This window comes from Dromiciops gliroides, chromosome 5 (assembly GCF_019393635.1).
Source record: "Dromiciops gliroides isolate mDroGli1 chromosome 5, mDroGli1.pri, whole genome shotgun sequence".
In the NCBI taxonomy this organism is placed as follows: domain Eukaryota; kingdom Metazoa; phylum Chordata; class Mammalia; order Microbiotheria; family Microbiotheriidae; genus Dromiciops; species Dromiciops gliroides.
The window spans coordinates 217,610,671-217,635,539 of NC_057865.1; the positions used below are offsets into that span (position 1 = coordinate 217,610,671).

A 24,869-nucleotide genomic window follows, 5' to 3' on the forward strand; every position below is an offset into this window, starting at 1 on the left:
CATGGATCAAAGTCTTTTAAAATTCACATGTTTTCAATAGAAACTGTTCACAGTCCCCTTGTAGGCAGCACAACTATGAAAAGTCCCATTTTACAAAGGTTGAGGGGGGGAGGGTGTCTTTAGCAACCCACTCGTGGGCCTTTCTTTCTCTCTGCATCTGTCCACTCGAGCCCACCCCGCAGCCTGCACCCTCCGAAGGTCAACTGTTGCCTCGGAAGTTGCCGCCCCCCGCCCAGTCCCTCCTCCGCCTAATTCTCGCTGAAACCAAGGTCAAGGTCGGAACCGCAGGCAAGTGAGGCTGAGGTTTCTGGGCATCTTCTGTGGTTAGCGGGGGATGCCTTTGCCTCTCGTCACCACGAGGCGTCGCTCTTCAACAAGAGTAAGGACCTGTTCTCTGAGGGGAACTGGGAGGGATGGAGATGTCAGCCTTGGCTGAGGCTGGAGATGAAGGGGGAGGTTCTGCGGAAGGCAAAGGCACCCAGAGCAACGAGTGGAGTTAAAATGCAGCCTTCGATCCTACGTGACCATAAGCCTCACATTCCCTTTCTGTAAAATGAATGTAGGGTTGGATTCCCAAAGCACCATGTCAGCTCTATTTTCCTTTTGGAAAATACCTGCCTGAGCACCATTCTTTCTAATTATTAGCATTCAGGACCTTTCCCCAGTGATCTCCAGGGGAAAGGGCTTAGTCCAGGGTCCCAAATACTAGTTTGGGGAGGGTGGTTCTGCCTTTTAGCAAGAAATCACATTCAAAGAATGTTGGTCCTTACATCATAAACTACACATTTTACAAATTAGGAAGCTAATAAGGGAGGGAAGGCACTGGTCCTTGATATATATGAGAGCTTCCATCTAAGGTTTTTTATTTTATTTTATTTTTCTGTTTTAAAAGGAAAAAATCCTTTTCATGGGTATTTTCTCTCTCCAAGACTAGAATAAAAGAAAAAAAAAAGAAATTGAAAAATAGCATGCTTCGATCTGTATTCAATCAATATCAGTTCTTTCTCTGGAGACAGATAGTATGTTTTATCATTAGTCCTTTGGGATTGTCTTGGATCCTTGTATTGCTGAGAATAGCTAATCATTCATAATTCTTCATCGAATGATATCGCTATTGCTGTATATAATGTTTGATGGAATACTTTCAAGAATAAAATTCTTAAGTCTTAAGGAAAAACAATTCTGTTGAGGAAAAGGGAGGATTATCAAAAAGGCTGATGTGGATACAAAAGTAACCAACTGACTTAGATTTTAAGAAGCAAGGACAAGTAATGGAAAAGCAAATAGTGTCATAAAGTTTAAGTCCAACCAGCTGCATATTTCTCCCAATAAAAGGGAAAATAGAAAATATGTGAGTAGTAGAATTGAGAACAATTACTATGAGTATTTGCAAAGTGAGAATAAACTTAAAATGTATGTTTTAATTATATAGATATCAAGTATAATATTGCAAACATTCTAATTTTTCCATGATTTAAAGAATACTTGATAAATTATTGATGTCATTTGGAGGCCTTTTCTTTTTTTTTTTTGAGGTCTACAGTGGTAGACCTTTAATGTACTATATTCCAGAGTCTAAAAGATATTTCCTGATGGGAATTACCAGTTTTGGATCTGGCTGTGGTGAAAAACATTTTCCTGGAGTTTATACTGGGGTGCAATTCTACAGAATATGGATGGACAATGTATTGCTTCTGGCAGCAGCTGAAGATAGAAATAAAACTAGAATTGTACAAGAAACGACATTGTTAATTGTGGCCTTCATCATTCTACTAGTGGATTCATAAAGCAGTACTAAGCTTAAAGTAATTCCATTTTGTAATGAACCTATCCTTTTTTCATCTCTATACCGGACAAAGATAATAACTTTAATTCTTTGATGAATTAGCTATCCTCAGGTTCTCATTTCAATAATTTTTGTTGATATATATTCAAAATTTAATACTGAATCACATCCTTTCCTTGGACATGTGTAAGTATTTTGATTGTTTCATTATATAACAATACTTTGTATTTGCAATACCCTTCCCAGTGTTTATACCAAACATGCTATGTAAGTATGTCCTTTATAATAAAAACAAAAATCTAATGTGTCTATAATTGAAATTGCTGCTTATTTTAAAATATTTTTAATGAAATTTATTTGAATATTTTTAGTATTTTTCTTAAAATTAAGATATTTTTACCTACTTTACAATATTCTTTCATGATTTATAAACTTTGAGAGTGTTGTTTTCCTTTGGGGCTTCCAAATAATATTTAAAGAGATAAATGTTTACTCATTATTTTAATTTCAAATAGTCAGTTGTTTAACACAATTGTGTCAGCATTATACAAGCTTTGATTTCAACATCCTCTGAGGATGTAAATGATAATTACAGCACCAAACTATTGCCACTATGGGCTAGAAACAATGAAAATGGTGTCTATATTCCCTCAAAAAATGAATTATGGAATTCTTGTTTTGTTTTTTTTGCAGGGTAGTGGGGGTTAAGTGACTTGCCCAGCGTCACACAGCTAGTAAATGTCAAGTGTCTGAGGCCGGATTTGAACTCAGGTCCTCCTGAATCCAGGGTCAATGCTCTATCCACTGCACTACCTAGCTGCCCCAAAAGTAGTGTTTTTAACCACATTCTCTAACAAAAGGAATTATGAAATTTTAAGATTAGAAGAGATTTTGTAGTCCCTCTAACTCAGGATCATAGAATTTAAACTGGAAGGGAATTTAAAAATTATGTAGTTATTTTACATATGAAGGAACAGGTTAAGTGACTTATCCAAGATCACACAGGTTGTAAGGAGATAGCTGAGATTTGAGTTCAGATTCTCTAACTCCAAATCCTAATGTTCAGAATGGAATAGCAATTATCTCAAGACTATTTATCATCTGTTCCTCCTGTCTATTTTTCTTTCCTGTTGCCATCTCTTTTTAATCACTATTTGCCAATTCAATTGACATCTATAAAGTGCTTGCACTGCTAGGTTAAACACCAGGGATATTTGGCTACTCTACTAAAGATGTAATCCAGTGAATATAGATACTGCCTCCATTGGGGCAGATAGTGATTCATATAATCCTTTTCATCCCCAATCAAATATTTATTAAGTGATCACTATGCTCTAAGTTATGGGAAGACAAAGAGAAGCAAAAGAGTTGCTCCTGCTCTACAGGAACTCACTAGATTGTGATAGGGGAGACAACATGGAAACAACTATGGACAAACAAGCTATAGATAGGATAAAATGGAAATAATCAATGGAGAGAAGGCATGAAAACTAAAGTTGGATTGAGAAAGAAAACTTCAGGGCAACTAGATAGCGCAGTGGAAAGAGCATCGGCCCTGGAGTTGGGAGTACCTGAGTTCAAATCCGGCCTCAGACACTTAACACTTACTAGCTGTGTGACCCTGGGCAAGTCACTTAACCCCAATTGCCTCACTAAAAAAAAAAAGAGAGAGAGAGAGAAAGAGAACTTCATGTGCAAGGTGGAATTTTAGCTGGGACTTGAAGAAAGCCAGGAAAGCCAGGAGGTGGAGATGAGGAAGGAGAAGATATGAGGCATGGACATGTGTAAATATATGCCAGTGAAATATATGTAAATATATGCCAGTGAAAATGCCAAGAATGAAAGAGGCCAGGGTCATTGAATCACAGCATTACAAAAACAACCAATAGGGGGCAGCTAGGTGGCGCAGTAGATAAAGGACTAGTCCTGGATTCAGGAGGACCTGAATTCAAATCATCCAACCTCAGACACTTGACCCTCACTAGCTGTGTGACCCTAGGCAAATTACTTAGCTCCCATTGCCTCGCCAAAAAAAATTTAAAAAATAAAAATAAAAAAATACTGATCTAGAAGACATTGTCATTAATATCACAAAAACAACCAATCACAGCATATAGTACCAGCTTCCCATATATGACAATCAGATTGTATCAGTCAACCATTCAGACTGCCCGTTAACAACCAATCAGATTTCACCAGACAGCCAATTAGATTGGTTTGTTTGTTTGTTTGTTTTTTCTGGGCAATGAGGGTTAAGTGACTTGCCCAGGCTCATACAGCTAGTTAGTGTCAAGTGTCTGAGGCTGGATTTGAACTCAAGTCCTCCTGAATCCAGGGCCGGTGCTTATCCACTGCGCCACCTAGCTGCCCCCTAGCCAATTACATTGGGACACTGGGCCCCAACCTTATTCTTGGGCAAGAATGTCCCTCACTAGAACAGTGCTGTGGGAACATACATAACCATACATAACTTGTCAAGAAACAAAACTTAAACTTAAGTCAGGATTTGAATAGCAGGGTCAAGTGGGAATCACTTCCAGTGCCTCAAGGTGAATTCTCAGCTTAGCTTGGCTCCCAAAAAGTGCAGGCCCTGTTCTAGGCCCTGCTCGGTCCTAAGTCCCAGGGCCTTGGCTCCTCAGAGCCTTGTGTGCCAGGTGGCCCCCTGCTAGGAAACTGAGGCAAGAAGATTGTGGCACTTGAAACTAGACTCACTCTCTGTCTCTAGGGCTCTGAGAAGACTCCAGATAGGGTCTTTTCTCTCATGACTATGGATTTGGACCTTATCTTCAGCTATTCTCTAACTTTAGAACAATCCTTTTCTGTGTAATCAAGCTTTGAATTGAACTGCCTATCACCAAGAAAGCCTTCTGATTGTTTATCAAAGGCAACATCCTGCACCCCTGGAATTTCTCATACACTTCCCCTCGTTTTGGAAGCGAGTCTTTCTAAGCCCACCTTTCCTCCAGATTTCTTGCTTCCCTTTATTTAAACTGTATTAAAAACTTGGCAATCTATTGCATGGTGTCCTATTCTTATTTGTCAATAGGTTGAATAGCACCCATGATCATGTTTGATTTTCTTCCCTACTTAATAAAACCTTTCTATTGATTTCTTTTTGCCTTTTTTTTTTTTTTGCAGGGCAATGAGGGTTAAGTAACTTGCCCAGGGTCACACAGCTAGTTAAGTGTCAAGTGTCTGAGGCTGGATTTGAACTCAGGTCCTCCCGAATCCAGGGCCCGTCCTTCATCCACTGTGCCACCTAGCTGCCCCTCTTTCTATTGATTTTTACAGGCATTGTCTTCTTTCTCTGGTTTTCCTTCCCTTTTAGGAAGAAGGAGATTTAAATCTCAAGAACTGGCCTTTGTGTTCTCCTGGTTTTCCCCTTTGGGGAATGAGAGATCTTAATTCCATTTAAAAGAGATCTTCCTTGGTTTACAATATTGAGGAAGTTGATGTTTTTGTTTTATTCTGGTAAAGGAGACTGATTCCAGATTTATAATTTAATTTAAATATAATTTTTAAAAATTAAAACATGTTAATTACATACTAAATATATGAAAACCCAGAGAATCAGGCAGCATTGTCTCATTTTATTTGTGAGGTAGTTGAGTCACAGGTTCTATTTTATTTGCCGAGAAGAATTCGTATTAGATTCCACCTCCCTAAACTTTCAGCTCACAGGCTATTCCACTGGTACCTATGATACTATTCTTTCTTACTTTCATAGACAGAATGATTCTTGACTCAGTTGTTGTTCATGTCATTTTTTGTAATGGACACATTTATGTAGTGTTGAATAGAGTCCTTGCCCTAGTAGTTGGGTTCATTTGGATTTTCAAATCCTAAACTATTATGTTCATTTGCTTCTGGATTACATTGATCAACATTTCTGTTTTTAACCAAACCAAAGAGTTTTGTTAATTACTCCTTTGTTAGTAACTTTTTTTTTTTAGTGAGGCAATTGGGGTTAAGTGACTTGTCCAGGGTCACACAGCTATTAAGTGTTAAGTATCTGAGGCCGGATCTGAAATCAGGTACTCCTGACTCCAAGGCCGGTGCTCTATCCACTGCGCCACCTAGCTGCCCCCAAATGGCTATGTATAAACAAGACATACAGATATAGATATGACATATATAGCAATTAAGCTATAGATGGATGTGTATGTGTGTACATCTATATCTATACGACAAATAGGAGGTAATTTTAGATGAAATGCTTAGAATTGAGGGGGAAAAGGAGAGGCTTTTGATTTTAGTAGGAAGTTGAAGGAAGTCAGGGAAGTCACAAGGTAGAAATGAGGGGAAAAATTCCAAGCAAGAGGAACGAGGATTCTTTTATACAAAAAAAGCATCAAAATAAAAGAATATACTCTATTCTAAATGGATAATAAGGCAGTTTTACTAAAAGGAAAAAGAAATGCACGGGAATACAAACTCTCTCAAGAAACATTAGCTTTAATAAAGCAGGTGATACATGGCACAGACAATTAAAGCAGGATGTCTGTGATACACATGGTACAATTAAATGAGGGGTTTTTAATCAGGGGTTCCCAAACTGGGCTTAATTTTTTTTTTCAGTATGTTAGGTTTCCTTCATAACCGCATTTTGTTTTGTGCATTTAAAAACATTCTTAGGAGCCCATAGGTTTCACCAGACTGCCCAAAAGGATGGCTCTGATGAAGATGATTTAGTTGAGAAACATTTAAAAAAGAGACAGGTGTAGGGAGTTCCCTCCCACTCACTCCGAGATAATCAACTTTTTTTTTTCTTTCCCAGCAAAATACAGCAGTCTTACAATCAAGATGGAGTCACTTGGTGTAATTAAGCTCCTTTTCCTGAAGGTGGGCAGTGTACTGAAGAGGTAACAGAAGGTTCATTTATCAGACACAGAATTAGGATCCCTGGCAGACTCCGGTTAGAAATGTAAATTTTCCGTAGATGCTCCCCCTCCCTGCTCCCAAAGCAGAAAACAAAACCCTCGTTAGTGACAAAGAGAGTCCAGCAAAACAAAAGACGTTCCAGCCCCAAGGACTGGACACCATGACACTGTGAGAGTGAGAGAGAGCAAGTGTGCGCGCGCGCGCGCGTGCGTGCGTGTGTGTGCGTGCGCGCGCGGGGGGGCGTCCCCGGTGCGGGGCTCGCGGAACCGTGTACACGTGACCCTCTGGGTACGTGCCGGCGTCACTTTGCCTCCAGTATTTTGTCAAGTTCCCCAGGGCTGGAGTTTGGGGGAGGTCTCGGGGCAAGAAGCCCAGAACGCCCTGCCCCTCTGGCCCTTCGGCCCGGCAACGGCCGCACGTGACGTCACCGACCGTGAGACAGACCCTCCCCCACCCTCTCGGGATATTTTTTTCCTCTTCGCCCCCCCACCAAAAATGAGGCCTTGGCTTGTGGGCGCCGCCTTGTGGTTGTTCTGGGACAGCTTCGCGTACGCCATCGGCCAGCGGTCGCTCTCGTTCGGGGAGAAGAGTAAGCGCCCCCGCCCGCGCTTCGAGCTGGTTTCTGAGGAGAGTGGGTCCGGCCTGGTCTGAGGGGTGAGGGCGCGGCCCCGAGCAGGAGTGCCCGCGGGGGCGGACGCTCCCCGTCCCTTGGGCCCTGGTGACCGCAGGCCAGAGCCGGGACGTGGGGGTCAGGGCAGGGAGGAAACCGGATGGTCGCACTACTCACGGGTCAGGAGGAGGGCACCTCTATGACTGTAGGACTAGGAAGGCCAGCCCACGGAGCTCCATCTGCGCATGCTCCAAGGATGGGGCGCCATTGGCCAGCCCCCTTAAGCTCTTTTCTTCGTATTTCCTCAAAGCACTTGTTGTACCTCAGAGGTTAAGTAGCGTCCGCGTGGAAGAATGGCCTTTCAAAATGTGTGCAAATGCGTCGTAGGTTCACCTTGTCTTTGTAATTAAAAAAAAATATTTCATCAATCCATCGAGAAACGAGGGAGAGGGAGTGATTGTGAATAATTTAGGAATAGAAGACGAATAGTTAAAAATGATATGTCATTTCTGTTTGTATAGATTGTGGGACGGTACCACTCGTGGATGTGATTTCAGGGTCTCGAATTATAGGTGGTCATGATGCTCATATTGGAGCATGGCCGTGGATAGTTAGCCTGCAGTATACAAAAGTTTTCAACAACTCCATTCATTTGTGTGGTGGATCCATAATTAAGGAAATGTGGGTCCTCACTGCAGCCCACTGCTTTAAAATTTCTAGGTATGTATTAAGCATTATTACATACTATTTTGGTCACAAGTCCAAAGTTTTAAAATGATAATGTTCCTCCCCTATTGGGCTCCTAACCTTTCTCTTTTAGGTGACGAGTTTTAATAAGTGAAGCTAGACTCCGTTGACAGGTTCTGCCATAATTTGTAAAGAGTGGGTGACAAAACAAAACAAAAAAACCAAGCCAACTTCATGGAGAGTGCTGTTTTTTAACTCCATATGTGATAGCCATATTATAACTAATGACCCTTTTGGGGCAGAACTTACCAGGATCCCTTGCAGCTAAAATAATATCAACTGAGCACACACAAGTAAAAAGCAACTTGATTTAGTTAGGACTTTTTTTTTTTTCTTTTCAGGGCAGTGAGGGTTAAGTGACTTGCCCAGGGTCACACATCTAGTAAGTGTCAAGTATCTGAGTGAGGTAGGATTTGAACTCAGGTCCTCCTGAATCCAGGGCGGTGCTTTATCCATTGTGCCATCTAGCTGCCCCCTAAATAATATTATTTAAAACATAATTCTGAGTGTGTTACTCCCCTCCTCAAGAATCTCTAGTAGTGTATCTGTTACTTGGCATTTAAAGCACTTTGAAATCTGTTTTCAGTCTATCTACACTTATGTCCCCTTTATGAACTCTACATTATAGGCAAAAATACTTGTGATTCCCTGAACTTAACATTCCATCTTCTACTTTCATAATTTTGCACAGACTGCCCCTTTCTCTGAAAGAATTAAAGGAAGCCACTGTATATTGGACCAGAAAGGACCTTAAAAAAAGCAAACCCCATGGACTGAGTTTTCCATTGGGGTAAATTTAGGTTAAAGAGATCTCTGTAGTGGGAAGGGAGTTCCCTCTCCCCCATTGAGAGAGAGAGAGAGAGAGAGAGAGAGAGAGAGATCCAATCCAGCAATTTGAAACTTAGTTTGAGAGAGTGAAAGGAACAGCTGAGGGAGCAGAGACACAGACTCCAGAGAAACAAAGACTTAGAAATCCATCCACTCTAGGGAGGAAACAGCTTCAAGGAAGCAGAGAAGGCTCACTATGGAAAAGAGTAGACCCTGGAAACCCAAGGAGAGCTGCACAAGGACTCTCTGAAGAGAGAATGGACGTCCAGCACCTTCAATAACAGGAGCTGTGTGTTGCCTTTGCTTCACAGCACCCTGTTTCACCACCATTAATTATCCTCTAAATTTGATTCCACCCTTTCCAAGGACACTGTGTATTTGTCAGAAAGTGTGCCCCAAGTTTAAGGGGAGAATATTTTGTAGCTGCAGGTTTTTACTGTGCCATCTTAGTAGATGCTTTTGCTAAGAGTAGAAGTGTCTGCTATCTTATTGTGAAGGAGAATCACACAGGTTTGGGGGGGGGGTGCTTCATGAGCCTAGGACTCAAGGCAGCAGCTGCCCTCTGGAGACCCAAGCCAGGTGCTTTAATGTCAAGTGTAAGTTGTGGAAGTAGCCCAGAGGGAGTGTTACACAGATAATAAAAAATAATATGACAAGCATGGATATTAATTTATAGAAATCCTCTTAAATTTCTTTATAACAAAATAATTATGCTTAAATTGGTTCAGTGATGCAGATTGCAGCCAACTTGTGCTTGCCTGTCCATCGTGACTCTTATACCCTCCTATAAATTCACCACATATTGAAGGAATTCTTCACTTTCTCCAGAAATAGCAAGGGCACTCATAGGGAATTCTGTGTCTGCCTGTCATTCCTCCCCCTCACCGTGTGACTGACCCATTCTCTCTTCCCATTAGACATTTCTTTGATAGCATTCTTAAACCCTGTTCTTTCAACTTCTTGGTGGTTTATACACTGCAGCCTCTGTATATATATATCATCTAGCCCCTCAATTGTGATAATTCATTTTGAATCTGGAAACTGTTGCATTCTGTGTCTCACTGAATGCTAGTATTTAAAGAGACAGCCATTGTTTACATGAGAAGGTCATTAAAGGAACTTTGCTGTTTCCTAGATTTCATCCAGCCAGTTTTCCTCTTCCTGCTCCACTCTGTGCTCAGCTCATTGTCCATCTGTACTGTTGGTCCCAGATATATGTACAGATGCGCAAGCTCTATACATTTTCCATCCAAATGCATAATTGGGGCAATAGAAAGTCTTGATCCACTTGGTCTTTTCTGTCTGGCTGGTCAGAGCAAACTCTTTTGAATGGTTACGGCTGTCTTCCAGGATGCTCTTCATTGTTTTGGGCCTTGATTCAACTAGCACAAGGTCATCTGCAAACAGGGCCATCTGGAGGACCTTGCCACCCACAGGGGATCATCCTTCTTCAAGTTGGACTCCACAGTGAATCTTCTCCATTGCAGTGTGAATACTTTTGGTGAGCATACCTCTTCCTATTTTATGTCTCATCTGATGTTTGTGATCAGAAGGCCACTGAACTGGGTTATTTGTGTTGTTCTACCTTTTGAGGAATCTTGAATGATTTGGATGTGTGGATTAGCTTTCTTGGAAAAGAACCTTAAGGCAGTGTGTTTATTACTTTACCACATCAAAGGTTTTCCTAATGAGCAAATAATAAACGTAATGAGATCTTGCATTTTCTCCATCTTTTAGTCAATTGTGAAATAGTATAGATGTGGTCCATTGTTGACTATCCCTTGTGGAAATCTGCTTGTTCCTGTCTTCTACCCTCCTTGAAGATACTCTCAATTTGTGTATAGATGATGTGCATTATGTTTGTGCATAGGTGGATGGGGAGAAGAGAATAGGCATGTAAGGTAGTAATTTTTATTTTCTCAGTCACCTTTGTTATTGTTAATAAAGACTTGGGTTTGTGTCTTCCATGCTTCTGGTGCCTTCCCCACCTTCAGACACTTTGTACATGGGTTCCTTTTGCTCTCATAATTGGCTCTCCTCTGACACACATCATTGCCTCTGTACACACTGGACCACATTGGGCTCTTTTCTCCATCTCTGTTTCCTTTAGTGCCATTTTTATATCCTCTATAGGAGGACTATGATGGGGTGGTTCTGCTGTCCTTGAAGTGAGGAGCAGGGCGCAGTAGAAGGATCACTTCCGGGGACCCTTGGTGGGAATCTTGGTGCTGCTGGTTACTCTAAGTCCCTGAGCCTCACTTTCTTCATCTGTAACTTGAGAGTTGGATTAATTGACCCTCTTAGTCTGCTGGCATTTATTAAGCCCCTGCTGTATTCTAAACACCACACTGAGCTCTGGGGATACAAAGAAAGGCAAAAACAGTCCCTGCTCTCAGTGAACCTATGGTCCAATATGGAAGACAACATGCAAACGACTATGTACCAACAGGCTATAAACAGAATCAGTTGGAGATATTCACTAGAGGAAAGGCATTGTGGATCCTGGGAGCACTGTGGTTTCATTGCCATCCCTGCTCAAGGGAGGACTCAGACTGTGAATGTCCTAGAACTCCTGCATCTCCAATCCATGCTACGTTTGGGGTTTAGGACAGCAGCAGTAGATGCCCAGTAAATGTTTGTTCCGTTATGCATTGGTAATTTACCCACTCATGGCTAGGGTGGAAGTGCTAAGTCACTGCCATTCCCTCTGTAGTTACTCACGTGGTTCTTCATGTCCACATCTTCCTATAAGGTGGCAGCACTCCTGCTTGAGGGGGGAATAGTGGAAGAATATTGGACCTGTAGTTGAGAAAACCTGGTTCAAGTCCTGCCTGTGTATGGTGTTTATTAGCTCTGTAACCCTGGGCAAGTCACTTCACCACTCTCTCCTCTCAGTTTGCTCATCTGTCAAATGAGGGACTCAGACTCCATGACCTTTACAATCACTTCCACCTCTGAATCTAGGATTCTAGTTATTATGTGCTGCTTATTTGCTTTTTGATTCTATGTGCAGAGTAAAAATACTGTATGCCGCACTCTGTTGTATGGAGCTAGCTCTAGTGAAACCCAGCACCTTTATGGTAAGGTCATATTACTGAACCTCATTGAAATACTGCATTGACTTGAAATAATACATTGACATGTTACAGTTCTGAAGGAGACTGAGGTAGGCATTGGATGGGGGCTCACATCTGTAAGCACACACACCTCCAAACAACAAGTGGTGCCACCCTATAGAGAAAGGTGGAGTTGAGGAATAAAAGGTCACTGACTCTAGTAACCACAGAGAAAATGGCAGTGACTTAGCACTCCAGCCCTAGCCGGGAGAGGGTAACTTACCATGGTGATAGTGGGACTCACCAATGAGTATCTGTTAGTGCCACCTCATAGGCTGGTGATTAATTAGTATTTCTCAGAATGCCAATATTTGTGGGGTTGAATAACTAACATTGCTGGTTATAGGAACAGAGAGTAAGTCTAGGCAGGTCAGTATCAGATTAGAAAGTAAGATGTAGACAATGTCAGGAAGCCAACTGACTCACTTGATTCCCCCCCCCCACTTCCCCCCAGTATTGCTTCTTTGTGGCAGGTATATAGATCTAGGAGGTAGAATAGTTCTGAGTAGGTGAGTTGTAAGGAACATCCTCTCCTCTCACCTCCTTGGATGGATGAAGTATGTAACCTCTTGCTGAAGAAGTAGCTTTTGCTTCAATATGTGTTGCCTTTCCCCCCTCTGAATTTCATCAGTCTCTAAAGGATAGAGAAAAAGAGGAAGTGTGAAACTAAATAGGGGATTATGATAAATGGAGTAAAAGAACTCATTTAAGATGTTCTGCTACTGAGGGACTCCCAAACGATGGTACGGTAGGAATATTTGTCACATAAGTTGGGCTACTTTTTTCTCAGAGGGTACTGAAGTCATCCTTGAGACTTAATTGGATCAGGGACCAAGGCTCAGGTTGTTAACATAACCTATGGTTAGCCTAAGTCCAAAGATAGCTTGGGAGGCATTAGAAGCTATTTGCTCAGGTGTGACAAGCAGCCAGCAGGGCCAACCCAAGCAGGGCAGCTGCGCTCAGCTGATTTCAAGCTCAGTCTTTGTTCACTGTCCTTTCCATGTTAAGGCTAAGTCAGCCTCTTGTTTGCTGGTCTACAAGTATTTCATTTCTTTCTCATTTTGGACCCAGGAACGCCTTAGACCAGATGGAGATTGGTCACTGGGTTTATCTTTCACTCTCTAGCCATTCTGGGTTTGGAGCTGAGGGCTTACAGCCTGCTGGCATGACTCTGGTATTCTGGCTGGCAGTGCCATTGGGAGGGGGTGGCTAGAAAGAAACTGATAAAAACGAACTTGTTTGGCCTCGGACACTTGACACTTACTAGCTGTGTGACCCTAGACAAGTCACTTAACCCCCATTGCCCTGCAAAAAAAAAAAAAAAGAACTTGTACACATGCTGCCAGATGTCACCAAGACCAGCTCAGCATCCAGAAAATGAAGGACTGGCCTGTTGGCTGCCCAGAACTTTCATGTCACAGTTGCTCCAGGGGCATCCAGGGAGTGGGAGTTCATGGTAGCAAGAAGATTTTCTCCTCTCCCTCCCCACCACCCCCAACAACCTTTGAATTGAGGGTGTTTGAGAGCTCTTCCATATAAAGGTCCAGCAGACTATCTGGAATGGAGACACATGAATGACACAACACTAGCATGAGTTCTAGATGTTTTATCGATACAGCCAAGCAGAGGATCAGAGGCTTCCCTTGCCCCTTGCCATCCCATAGGGGCAGCAGCAGAGTGGCAGCCTGGGTATGTCATGGGGTGTATGTGTTTGGGTCAAAGACCTAGAGCTGCTAAGGTTTGGTGGTTAGGGAAGGGTTTCCAGACACAGTCTCCACATGGAAGCTGCCTTGTTGTTGGTGGAGTGATGGGGTCAGGGGATGCTATTGGGGAACCCTAATAGTCATGGGACTTCTGCAAAGATTACCTACTTAAAAATCAGGAAGGCCCAGAATATGGCAGCCCACAAAATGTGAAAATTGGGATTTTATCTGCACCACATCAGAATGCTTGTGGAAGTGTGTTGGCAGCCAGCCTGAACAGGGACTGGGGGAGGCTAAGCCTTAAGTATAATTTGTGTAACAGTAGCCAGGCCTGGGGATAGGAGAAGGGAACCAAAGACACCTCTGGCTCCTTGCTATCTTTCCCTGGGAGAGCAAAGGAGCCTGAACGCAGAACAGGGAAGGGGGTGTAGTGGTCAAAATGAAGATATTAACAGGAACAGCTTCTAACCTGGGAGTTTAAAGTTAATGTTACTTTCGTTTTCACTGTAGTCAAAATTCCATGTATTCTGTGTATTAATGAGTAATTCTTTGTGGTCACAGTGAGAGGGGATAGCAAGAGTGGATGAAGGAAGGGGTCAACAAGCTGAGAGAATTGTATTTTGTTATTTGAATTTTTGATTCCCTACATAGGAGTCTGGGGGCACTAGGGAAAAACCAATGGGCATATCTGTGTATGCGCATGGCACATGAGAGCAGCCAGTAGTGTTGCCCAGAGGCTTGACTAGCCAGAGCCAGACTGTTGCAGTGGCAAGTTTGAACATACCCAATGAAGACAGCTGAGGCAGCTCAAACCTGGGCCACACACTGGTGCCTTTGCAAAAGAGCCATTCCCTAAGGTGTGTCCAGTGAGCTCTGGGTTTCATGCATTTTTTCCTAATATGTAAGAGGTAGAAGTCAAAGGATTTGAGGAACAGAAGTGCTCTTAATTTAAAAGTCAGGTGAATTGGAACTTTTATATTTCCTTTTCAAATGTAGCAAGAATCTCAAGAGATGTTGCTTTTTACTTGTATGTCTACAAAAGTAGGTAAGTGAGAGGACTGAATCTGGTGTCAGCAAGACCTGGGTTCAAGCCTTGCCTCTGACACACACTAGCTAAGTGACTGTGGGTAAGTCATTTAACCCTTTGGTGTCCAGGCAGCTCTCTCAGACTTAGGGAGTTTCCACACCAGTGAGTCCCCAACACAGATGAAATTATAAGTCTGGACAAAAACAAGACAAAACAAAACAAAAAACCTTAAATGAATCTTTGTGTGGTTGGTGGACCCCAGTAGAAATAATTCTGTACCCTTGCAAAGGTCTACTTTGCATCCTGGGTCAATGCCAGTTGTCCTGACTTTTGTCTTCCCACTGGACTTGGATGACTGGAAGAGAGAGTGAGGCTGAGGACTTTGTACAACTCTGCCTCACTTAAACCCAGTTCATGAGCAAGTCAAGACATCCCCCTGTGATGTCATTGGTTCTCTTTGAAAACAAAGGATGGGGGGCAGCTAGATGGCGCAGTGGTTAAAGCACTGGCCCTGGATTCAGGAGTACCTGAGTTCAAATCTGGCCTCAGTGAGTTCAAATCTGGCCTCAGACACTTTACACTTACTAGCTGTGTGACTGTGGGCAAGTCACTTAACCCCCATTGCCTAAAGAAAAAAAACAAAATACTTAGGTACTTAGGTACTCCTGACTCCAGGGCCGGTGCTCTTTCCACTGCGCTAGCTAGCTGCCCCGAGAGCTGGACCATTTTAATGACCATCACTGCTCCTGTAATCCAGAAAGAAGAGAGTTGTTAGTGGAGTCCAAATATCTGTGCCCTCCCACTTCCTCTCTCCTCATTTCTCCATTTACTTTTTTATCTTCTTTAGTTCCCCTAGTACTTTGCCTCATTGATCTTTGGTTTTTTGTAGATTTCTTTTCTTTCCCTGTACTTCTTTTTCCCCCCTAAAATTAAAGATTCATTGAATATTTCATTAATGTTTTTAAGGACACTATAAGGTTATAGAATTCTAAAATCCTGGAGTCAGAAGGGGACTTCAGAGATCATCTGCTACAGCCCCTATCTAAGAAGCAGAAAGGTCTTCTATAAAATCCCCAGCAAGTGCTTGCCTGGCCTCTCTTCAGTAGTGGGGAATTTATAAAGCATAGAGAAGAAATTGTAAAATATTTTCAATAACCATTGAAAAATATTTTAATTAGTGATAATTTTTTGGGTGGTTTTATTTGGTTTGTACCACATACATTTTTTTAAAATAATAACAACAACAATGAAAAAAACAACAACTATGTGGGCTAACATCACAAGGTTAAAAAAAAAGACATCGAAGTATTGAAACATATATATATTTAAGTTAAGCATGCAGTGGTATGATACGAACATTTGCTTTATTCCAGAGAACCACGGTTTTGGATAGCCCTAGTTGGAGTTAACAATATTTTACAGAGCTACAAGAAGCATAAGAAAATAAAAATTGTTGATATCATCATCCATCCAGAATTCAAGCCTGAAACCTTTGAAAATGACATTGCCCTAGTTCATTTAAAAGATCCTGTCACTTATAATGACTTTGTTCAGCCTATCTGTTTGCCATTTTTTAATGATGTGCCCAAAATAGACAATACCAAACGGTGCTTCATAAGTGGTTGGGGAAGAAGAAAAGAAGAAGGTAAATATTGACTTGATTTTATTGATATGTGATAGACTTTTAGTTCCATATTAGTGGATTAAAAATAAACCTTATGCTTCATTCTCTTTTGAACAGTTAGAAGGTATGAATTCCCTGCCTCCTCAGGTTGCATTTATCCTTTTGAACTTCAATGATCACATAACTGAGTAATGTGGGATTGGTTTTTCTGGACTTAGGCATATTGGTTATGAGGATTTCCTTTTTTTTTTTTTTTTTGGTGAGGCAATTGGGGTTAAGTGACTTGCCCAGGTTCACACAGCCAGTAATTGTTAAGTGTCTGAGGGCAGATTTGAACTCCGGTCCTCCTGAATTCAGGGCCAGTGCTCTATCTACTGCACCACCTAGCTGCCCCAGGATTTCCTTTTTTTAAAAAATTGTAACAAATGCTTTAATTTCACTTTTATTTGCATATTAATTTCACATTTACTCCCGTGCCATAAGCTTTTGTTTCTTCAGTTTCTTTTGGGATATCTTTTTCTTTTGAGCAACCTCCTCTTGTGGTTTAGGAAGAATTTGTTCCTTTTCAGTCAGTATCATCTCAGTATGGCAAGGGGAGCTCATGTATGGGTTGATTCGACCATGAGCCCTGTGAGTACACCACTGCATTTTGGGGGCCTTCTTTACCTGGATATACTCAATGACAAGAGAATCCACATCCAAACCCTTCAGTTCAGCATTACTTTCTGCATTTTTTTTTTCTTTTTTTAAAATTTTATGGGGCAATGGGGGTTAAGTGACTTGCCCAGGGTCACACAGCTAGTAAGTGTCAAGTGTCTGAGGCTGGATTTGAACTCAGGTCCTCCTGAATCCAGGGCCGGTGCTTTATCCACTGTGCCACCTAGCCGCCCCTACTTTCTGCATTTTTAACTATATGCATCAAGAACCCAGCACTCTTTTGGGGCCAATGACCCTGTGTCAATTGACCCACTGCTTAGCCTGGGCACACCTGCCAACTCCACCACTGTATTGACGGAAGGGAACACATTTTTTCTTCAATGTGACATCTTCCAAACATTTGGTAGCTTTTCAGATATACATGCCCTTGATAGCTTGGACTGTTTCATGGGTATTTTTGAAGTGGACCTGGAGATTTGAACCCCATGATTTGCATGATTTTGTGGGGCTCTCTGGATCAAGAGAGTACCTCACCATTTTAAATGATTACCTAGGACAGCTCAAGGGAAGAGCAGATTTCCTTTTTCTTAAAACAAAAATTGTTTAATGAGGGGCAGTGGGAAGGAGAGATAATGTTTCTAAAAATAAGTACATTTTAAAAAAAGACTCCCAGGGCAGCTAGGTGGCACAGTGGATAGAGCACTGGCCCTGGAGTCAGGAGTACCTGGGTTCAAATCCGACCTCAGATACTTAACACTTACTAGCTGTGTGACCCTGGGCAAGTCACTTAACTCCAATTGCCTCAGTTTAAAAAAAAAAAAGATCATATGATTGAGTATCCCGAAATAGGAGATAAATTGTGTCTCAGAGAAACTCTTTGCTGAAGACCTATTCCAAAATATCTCCCCCCCACAATCCCCTTGATTCCTGTAAGATCTTTCTTCACGTCCATCAGACCATTATCTCTCTTTTTTGTCACTTAGTATATGTTTGTTTTTTACTCTGTTCATTTGTAGCATTGGTATGTGTTATCAATACTTTCATTTGTGCACATTTTGTATTCTCAGATAGATTGTAAACCCAGAAATAAGGACCAGCGTGTGTGTGTGTGTGTGTGTGTGTGTGTGTGTGTGTGTGTGTTCCCTCTACAAAACCAACACAGTCCTCATTGCTTAACAGGTATCTGATGAATATATACTGAATTGATTAGGATTATCAAAGAAATGAAAAAGTGGTTACTTCCCTTGAGATATTTACATTCTAATTTGAAATACTTAATGGCAAAGACTTCCTTACACCTTGCCTGTATTGTTGACTAAATGTTATGGACAAATATACATTTGTTGATTAATTGATAAAGGCTGTACCCACATGAAAACCTTGAGGGAAAATCTTGTAAGATAATAGTATGAATTTGGAGTTAAGAGGACCAGATTCAAGTCCCAGTTCTGCTACTTTGAGAAAGTCATTTAATTTTTCTGGACCTCAGTTCTTCACCTCAAAGGGAGGGGTTTGGACTATGTGGCCACTTCCAGGTCTAAATGAACCCAAGACTTGAGAACATTTCCCAAGGTACATGGAATAAAGACTAAACTAACTAGAACCCAACTAAATAGAAATGGATAAAGTGAAATTTTTTTCTGTATTCTACTTTTCTCAAAAAATGGCATCATAAAAAACACCTAACTTCTCTAAAAAAAGCATGTTCCCAAGTATCTGAATATACATTCAGCTTTGCCTCTTCCACTGTCAGCATCTATGTTGATAATACTATACAATGGTTTTTTTTGGTCCAGGGAGTAAGGGTTAAGTGACTTGCCCAGGGTCACACAGCTACTAAGAATCAAGTGTCTGAGGCCAGATTTGAACTCAGGTCCTCCTGAATCCAGGGCCAGCTGCCCCCAAAAGGGACTATATGACAGATGTTTGGTGATAAAAATCCTGGACTAACCTGACAGCTGTGGTGAAAATTCACTTATATTGACTAGGGTTGTTGAACAGAGAAGGATTGTCAAAAGGCAGATAATTTGGGAATCTTGCAAGTGATCTTGGAATGTCCTAGATTTACATTTGAGTAAGCTTGTCTCCTCTGTTCTTAAAAGAAAGTGTTAAAGTCGTATCATGGGGACCTCATTCAGTTATCCTACTTCTTTTTCCTTTGTTTTTTGGGTTTTTTTTGGTGAGGCAATTGGGGTTAAGTGACTTGCCCAGGGTCACACAGCTAGTGAGTATCAAGTGTCTGAGGCTGGATTTGAACTCAGGTACTCCTGAATCCAGGGCCAGTGCTTTATCCACTGCGCCACCTAGCTGCCCCTTTCTTTTTCCTTTAAACCACTTTGTGGTAGAAATGCGCAGTAGCACCTCTCAAAATCATGCAAAACAACACTTTTACCTTACATCTGAACTGGGAGACAGTATGTTATTTGTGTCTTGTTTCCATGCTAGAAGATGCCATGCAAGGAAGTAAAAGTATTTAATTTTTTTTTTTTTTTTGGCAGGGCAGTGGGACTTAAGTGACTTGCCCAAGGTCACACAGCTAGTAAATGTCAAGTGTCTGAGGCTGGATTTGAACTCAGGAACTCCTGAATCCAGGGCCGGTGCTTTATCCACTGCGCCACCTAGCCGCCCCAAAAGTATTTAATTATAAACTCTCAATTAAAATGTCTAAGTAGCACTTCCCCTGCAATGTAGAAAATCAGCTGTAGATCATATAGGATTTACTGACAGTAATATACAAATCTAAGAGACAGGAGAGGGAATCAACTGAATTTAGCAAAGATTAGAAAAGGGGTGGAATGGGGCAAAGAGCAAAGAACTGAAAGGGATTCTAAGATCCAGGAGCTTAACAGGAAGAGGAGAAATGTTTGTGCCCTTAATGTTAGGGAAATTGGAGGAAGATGAAGACTTCAGTGGACAACTTATAATATTTCAGCTGTTTCTCTGGACCCCAGGCATAAAGAAGATGCTGATCTGCTTTGGTTGAGGCAGTGCCTCCCTGGGACCTCCGTATACCGATGAAATCACGGATTTGGTCAAAAACCAAACCAAACCGACCAATCAGATCCCAACAATATTTCAGATGTTGGTGGGAATCTCAGTGGAGATGCCTAGTAGTTGTTCTCTCCCAGTACAAGAGAGGTGATGTGAAATTAGTTGTTCCCATCTTCCTTATTGGTTATTCTAGGTCTGTGAGACACATAGCTTTTATCCTGACACACAGATGGCATTTTCTAGGTGACTTTGGCAACAGCGTGTGAAAGGCAGGCAAGTCAGGTCTGTAGCTGCTCCTCTATGGATTCTTCTTCCCTTCTGTGGGGAAGCAGGAACAACTGATGAACCTGTCCCTAAATGGTAGGAGCTGGGATGTGTCATTCTGGTGGTCTTCTTTGGATTCAGGAAATAGCAAAACTGGAAGGTATATAAGCCAATCCAAATTTTGTTCCTTAAGAAATTCACTTACCTTTCTTTGTGTCATTGACAAATTTAATTCAGTCATTTATTCAACAAATATTTATTTAGTGCCTACTGGATACAAAGTAGTGCCTGGCACGGTAGATAGGAGGCTGGCCTAGGAGACAGGAATCAATCAACTGGTCTTTATTAAGTTACATGCTTACTATGTGTCAATGTGGTGAGTACAAGGGATACAAGTACAAAGAATGAAATGATCCCTACTCATGAGATTACATCCTAATGGGATAACAGAAAGTACATATAAAATATACATATATACATATGAATATATAATATGAATTTAATATAACACACATTTATAGAAAGTAATTAACTACTTGTTTTTCATATTTTATTGGTTTCTTTCCTTGTTTGCAGATACAAATGACTTTTCTAGTTTTCTGGCATGGTGTCAGGCAGTCATAGATTTATATATAGACTCTTAGAGTCAGAAGGGATCTTCAAGAATATCTGTGTCTGGGGGCAGCTAGGTGGTACAGTGGATAAAGCACTGGCCCTGGATTCAGGAGGACCTGAGTTCAAATCCGGCCTCAGACACTTGACACTTACTAGCTGTGTGACCCTGGCCAAGTCATTTAACCCTCAATGCCCCACAAAAAAAAAAGAATATTTGTGTTTATTGTAATACAGATTAGACGTGAGTTGGCTAATGGTTGTTTAATTACAAGTTATCTTCTAGAATTCAATAAAGTTATCTTTCTTTAACTGCAAAGTCATTTGGGAGGGAGGGCTCTAGCAGTTGGAAGATCAAGAAAGGCTTCATGTCAAAGATGGTTCTTGAGACATATCTTAAAAGAAGACCATGAAGCAGAGGTCAGGAGGAAGACCACTTCATGCATATGGGACAACCAGGACAAAGGCACACAGATGGAGATGGAATGTTGTGGGTGAGGAGCAGAGGGAAGGCCAGTTTGTCCAGATCAGAGTGTAGGAGGTGGAATAATATCCAATGGGGTTAGAAAGATGTTTCAGGGAAGACACACATTTAAGTGATGCCTCTGAGGTTCTAGCTGAGTAACCACAGGTAAGTCACTTAATCTCTTAGCTTGAATGCTGAGGAGCTGCTGAGAAAGGAAATCTGTTAAATACTGAGATTCTTAGTTCACCTCTTGACAAAAGGACTGATGTCTCAAATAGTATGTGGACTTTTGTTATAGGTACGATAACATCTTTATTACAAGAGGCTGAAGTGCATTTTTTACCTTGGGATACATGTAATGCAGTAGGAAGTTATTCAGGAAGAGTTCCTAATACTTCATTTTGTGCAGGTGAAAGTTATGGAAGTGTTGATACTTGCACGGTAAGATGATAGAGTTTTACAATATTTAAAATCCTTTATAATATAAAATTCTGATACAATTTTCCAGGATATCTTTGGCTGGTGACAGATCCAGTGCTCTTATAAGTATATCACTGCAGGCAGGGCACTGTGTCCTCCTGAAGAAATCCAGCTCTGGACTCATGAGACCACATTCAGCCCTGAGGACATCTGACCCCAAAAAGGGGTTTTCAGGGTTTTCCTCAGAGTCCTAAGGAAAATCTCTTCAGTAAAGCCTAGGGATGGCCCATATCTAGGGTCTTCCCAGAAAGGATCAGCAGGGTCCCTTCTAGAAAAGTTATTCATCTTATAGGTCTAAGGAAGCTATCACCACCCAAGAAATGCTTAAAATCAAAAGACTCCTAAGCATTCAGTAACAGCAGATATTTACAACTTGAAACATCAGCCTATTTCTCAATAAAAGAAGAAAAGGACCTCTATATGCAAATATATTCATAATCATTCTTTATGTAATGGCAAAGAACTAGAAACAATTGGGGTGTCCATCAATTGGGGAATAACTAGACAAATTATGATATATGAATATAATGGTGACATAAGAAATGATAAAAAGGATGGTTTCAGAGACTCCTGGAAAGACTTAATGAGCTGAGGTAGAGTAAAGTGAACAGAACCAGGAAAAGGGTTTATACAATAACAACACCATAAAAACAAACACCCTTGAAAGAGTTAAGAACTATCATCAATGCAGTGACCAATTGTCATTCCAGAGAAACTATGCTGAAACATGGGATTTACCTCCTGATAGAGATAAGATGGACTTAGCATGCAGAATGAATGGGACATATATTTTTTGGATATGGCCAATGTGGGAATTTGTTTTGCTTGACTGCATATTTTTGTTATAAGAGTATTGGGGTTGTTTTTTATTTTCAAAAGGGAGATGAGAGAATTTTTTTATTGATTGAAAAAAAATTAATTAAAAACCGTTCTAGATATGGTTTGCCTTTGAAGTCTTCTGTTTTCAAACAATAAGTGTGTGTTTACATGGTGTTTCATTTTGGGGTCCAATCCTATCATTTTATTTATTTATTTATTTTGGGGCAGGGCAGTGAGGGTTAAGTGACTTGCCCAGGGTCACACAGCAAGTGTCAAGTGTCTTGAGGCTGGATTTGAACTCAGGTCCTCCTGAATCCAAGACCAGTGCTTTATCTACTACACCACCTAGCTGCCCCCCCATCCTAGTATTTTTTAAAGTTTTTACAAATATTTTGAACAATTTTGAAATTTTTCCTTTGTTGTCTGAAAAAAAAATCTGAGCTTATGATAATTAAAATGTCTTTAAATATCTCATTCTGTATGTATAGTCTCACCTCTTCACCAAGAGGTGAGAAATATGCATCATCTCTAAATTTCTGGAGTTGTGACTGGTCATTATAATTGATCAGAGTTCTTAAGTCTTCCAAAGTTCCCTGTCCAGTGTTATAGTCAGTGTAATAATTTTCTTCTACTTATTCTCACTTTACTCTGCATTATTTCATATGTCTTTCTAAGTTTCTTTAGTAAATGTAGCACTTCTTTATCAGTTGACAACCATTAAAAACCATGCATTAAAGTAAACTGAGCTTAGAAACAAGCTTTCAAATCACTGTATCACCAAAAGTTAAACCAATATTTTCAGAAAGTGAAGAATCTGTCCCTTTTGTCATTTATTTTAGCACAATAATGTATTCATATACCATAATTTTTTAGCCATTCCCTCGCTAATGGGTATCCACATTGTTTCCAGTTCTTTGCTCTGACAAAAAGTGCTGCTATAAACATATTTGTATATATTAAGTTCTTTTGATGTATAAGCCTAGTAATGGCATCATTGGGGAAGGATATAAACAGTTTAATGAATTTGGGGGTATAATTCTAAATTGCTCTTCAGAAATTCTTAGACCAATTCATGGGTTCAGCAATACATGTCTGTCTTCCTACACCCTTCCAACATTTGTTATTTTCACCAATCTATTGGATGTGAGGTGGAGCCAAAGAATTATTTTAATTTGCATATCTCATTAGTATTTATTTGTTGTATTTTTTTCACATGATCATTGATAGCTTACATTGTACTTATTTTGAGAATTGCCTGTTCCTATTCTTTAACTATTTATAAGGGAATGGCTCTTGTTTTTATCCATCTTTATCAATTCATTATCTATCTTGGATATAAGCTCTTTATCAGAGAAATTTGTGCAAATATTTTAACTACTTAAAATATTTGTGCCTCGGCCACAGAGTATACCCTCAGTATTTTTTCCTTGGTCATGCATTATGTGCCCCCTCTCTACTTGGTAACGTGGGTGTGGAGGAAAATCTTTTTTTTTATCACTTTATTTTACTATGCTGTTCACATTAAACTAATGTGTCCTTTTGTTGTCTGGCAAAGGAAATGCATTATTAGGGGTTTAAGAACTTTGGTTTTGAGTAGCTTCTGCCTCATAGCAGGCCTCAAAGATGCAGTAGCACTTCTTGGAGCTCCAGGTGGTATAATGGGAATAATAATCACATAATCTATTTTACAGAATTAGTGTTTGAATTAAATAAGATAATGTGTGGAAAGCTTTGTAAAGTACTAGGTGAGTGTCAACTCTTATTACTCCACATCACACCCACGAAGGTAGAAAGCTTTCCCATTGAAGAAGTGATCAAAAAAGAAATAGATATTAGTAGATTAAGGATATATAGAAGATGCATCCTTTAGTTACATGGTATTATGTAGTATGTTACTAACATTCTACATTTTTTTGCAACTTAAGAAAGGCAATTGAATTAACTAACCCTATTTGGGGGCCTTTCTTTTCATAGGGTGACAGTGGAGGTCCTTTGATGTGTTACTTTCCAGAAAATGAAAGATTTTTTCTAATGGGTATTACCAGTGCTGGAGTTGGCTGTGGCAGACCACTTTTTCCTGGTATTTATACTGAGGTGCGGTTATATGAAACATGGATGAAAAATGAGTGGCATCTAGAAGTTCCTACAGGCAAAAATGAAATAAATATTATACAAGGAAAGGTTATAATAATTATGGTATTGATCATCTTATTTGTGCCCACATAAAGTGGCATTAAGACCAAGGTAACTTCACTTTG

The 24,869-nt window shown here is 40.6% G+C and overlaps 2 protein-coding genes across 2 annotated transcripts in view; both read left to right on the top strand.

The window, feature by feature from the left end:
* Positions 1-7,122: 7,122 nt before the first annotated feature.
* On the top strand, positions 7,123-24,837 carry LOC122728948 (transmembrane protease serine 12-like). Its single transcript, XM_043967646.1, has 5 exons — positions 7,123-7,256; positions 7,799-7,997; positions 16,072-16,343; positions 21,611-21,753; positions 24,586-24,837. Exons 1-5 carry the CDS (start codon positions 7,163-7,165, stop codon positions 24,835-24,837), a joined length of 960 nt encoding a protein of 319 aa, XP_043823581.1. The 5' UTR covers positions 7,123-7,162.
* The window catches only part of METTL7A (methyltransferase like 7A), a 48,813-nt gene continuing 31,184 nt past the window's right edge, over positions 7,241-24,869 (top strand). The window contains exon 1 of the mRNA XM_043967913.1: positions 7,241-7,256. The gene's annotated coding sequence lies outside the window, so the exon portion shown is untranslated. The remainder of the gene's footprint in view (positions 7,257-24,869) is intronic.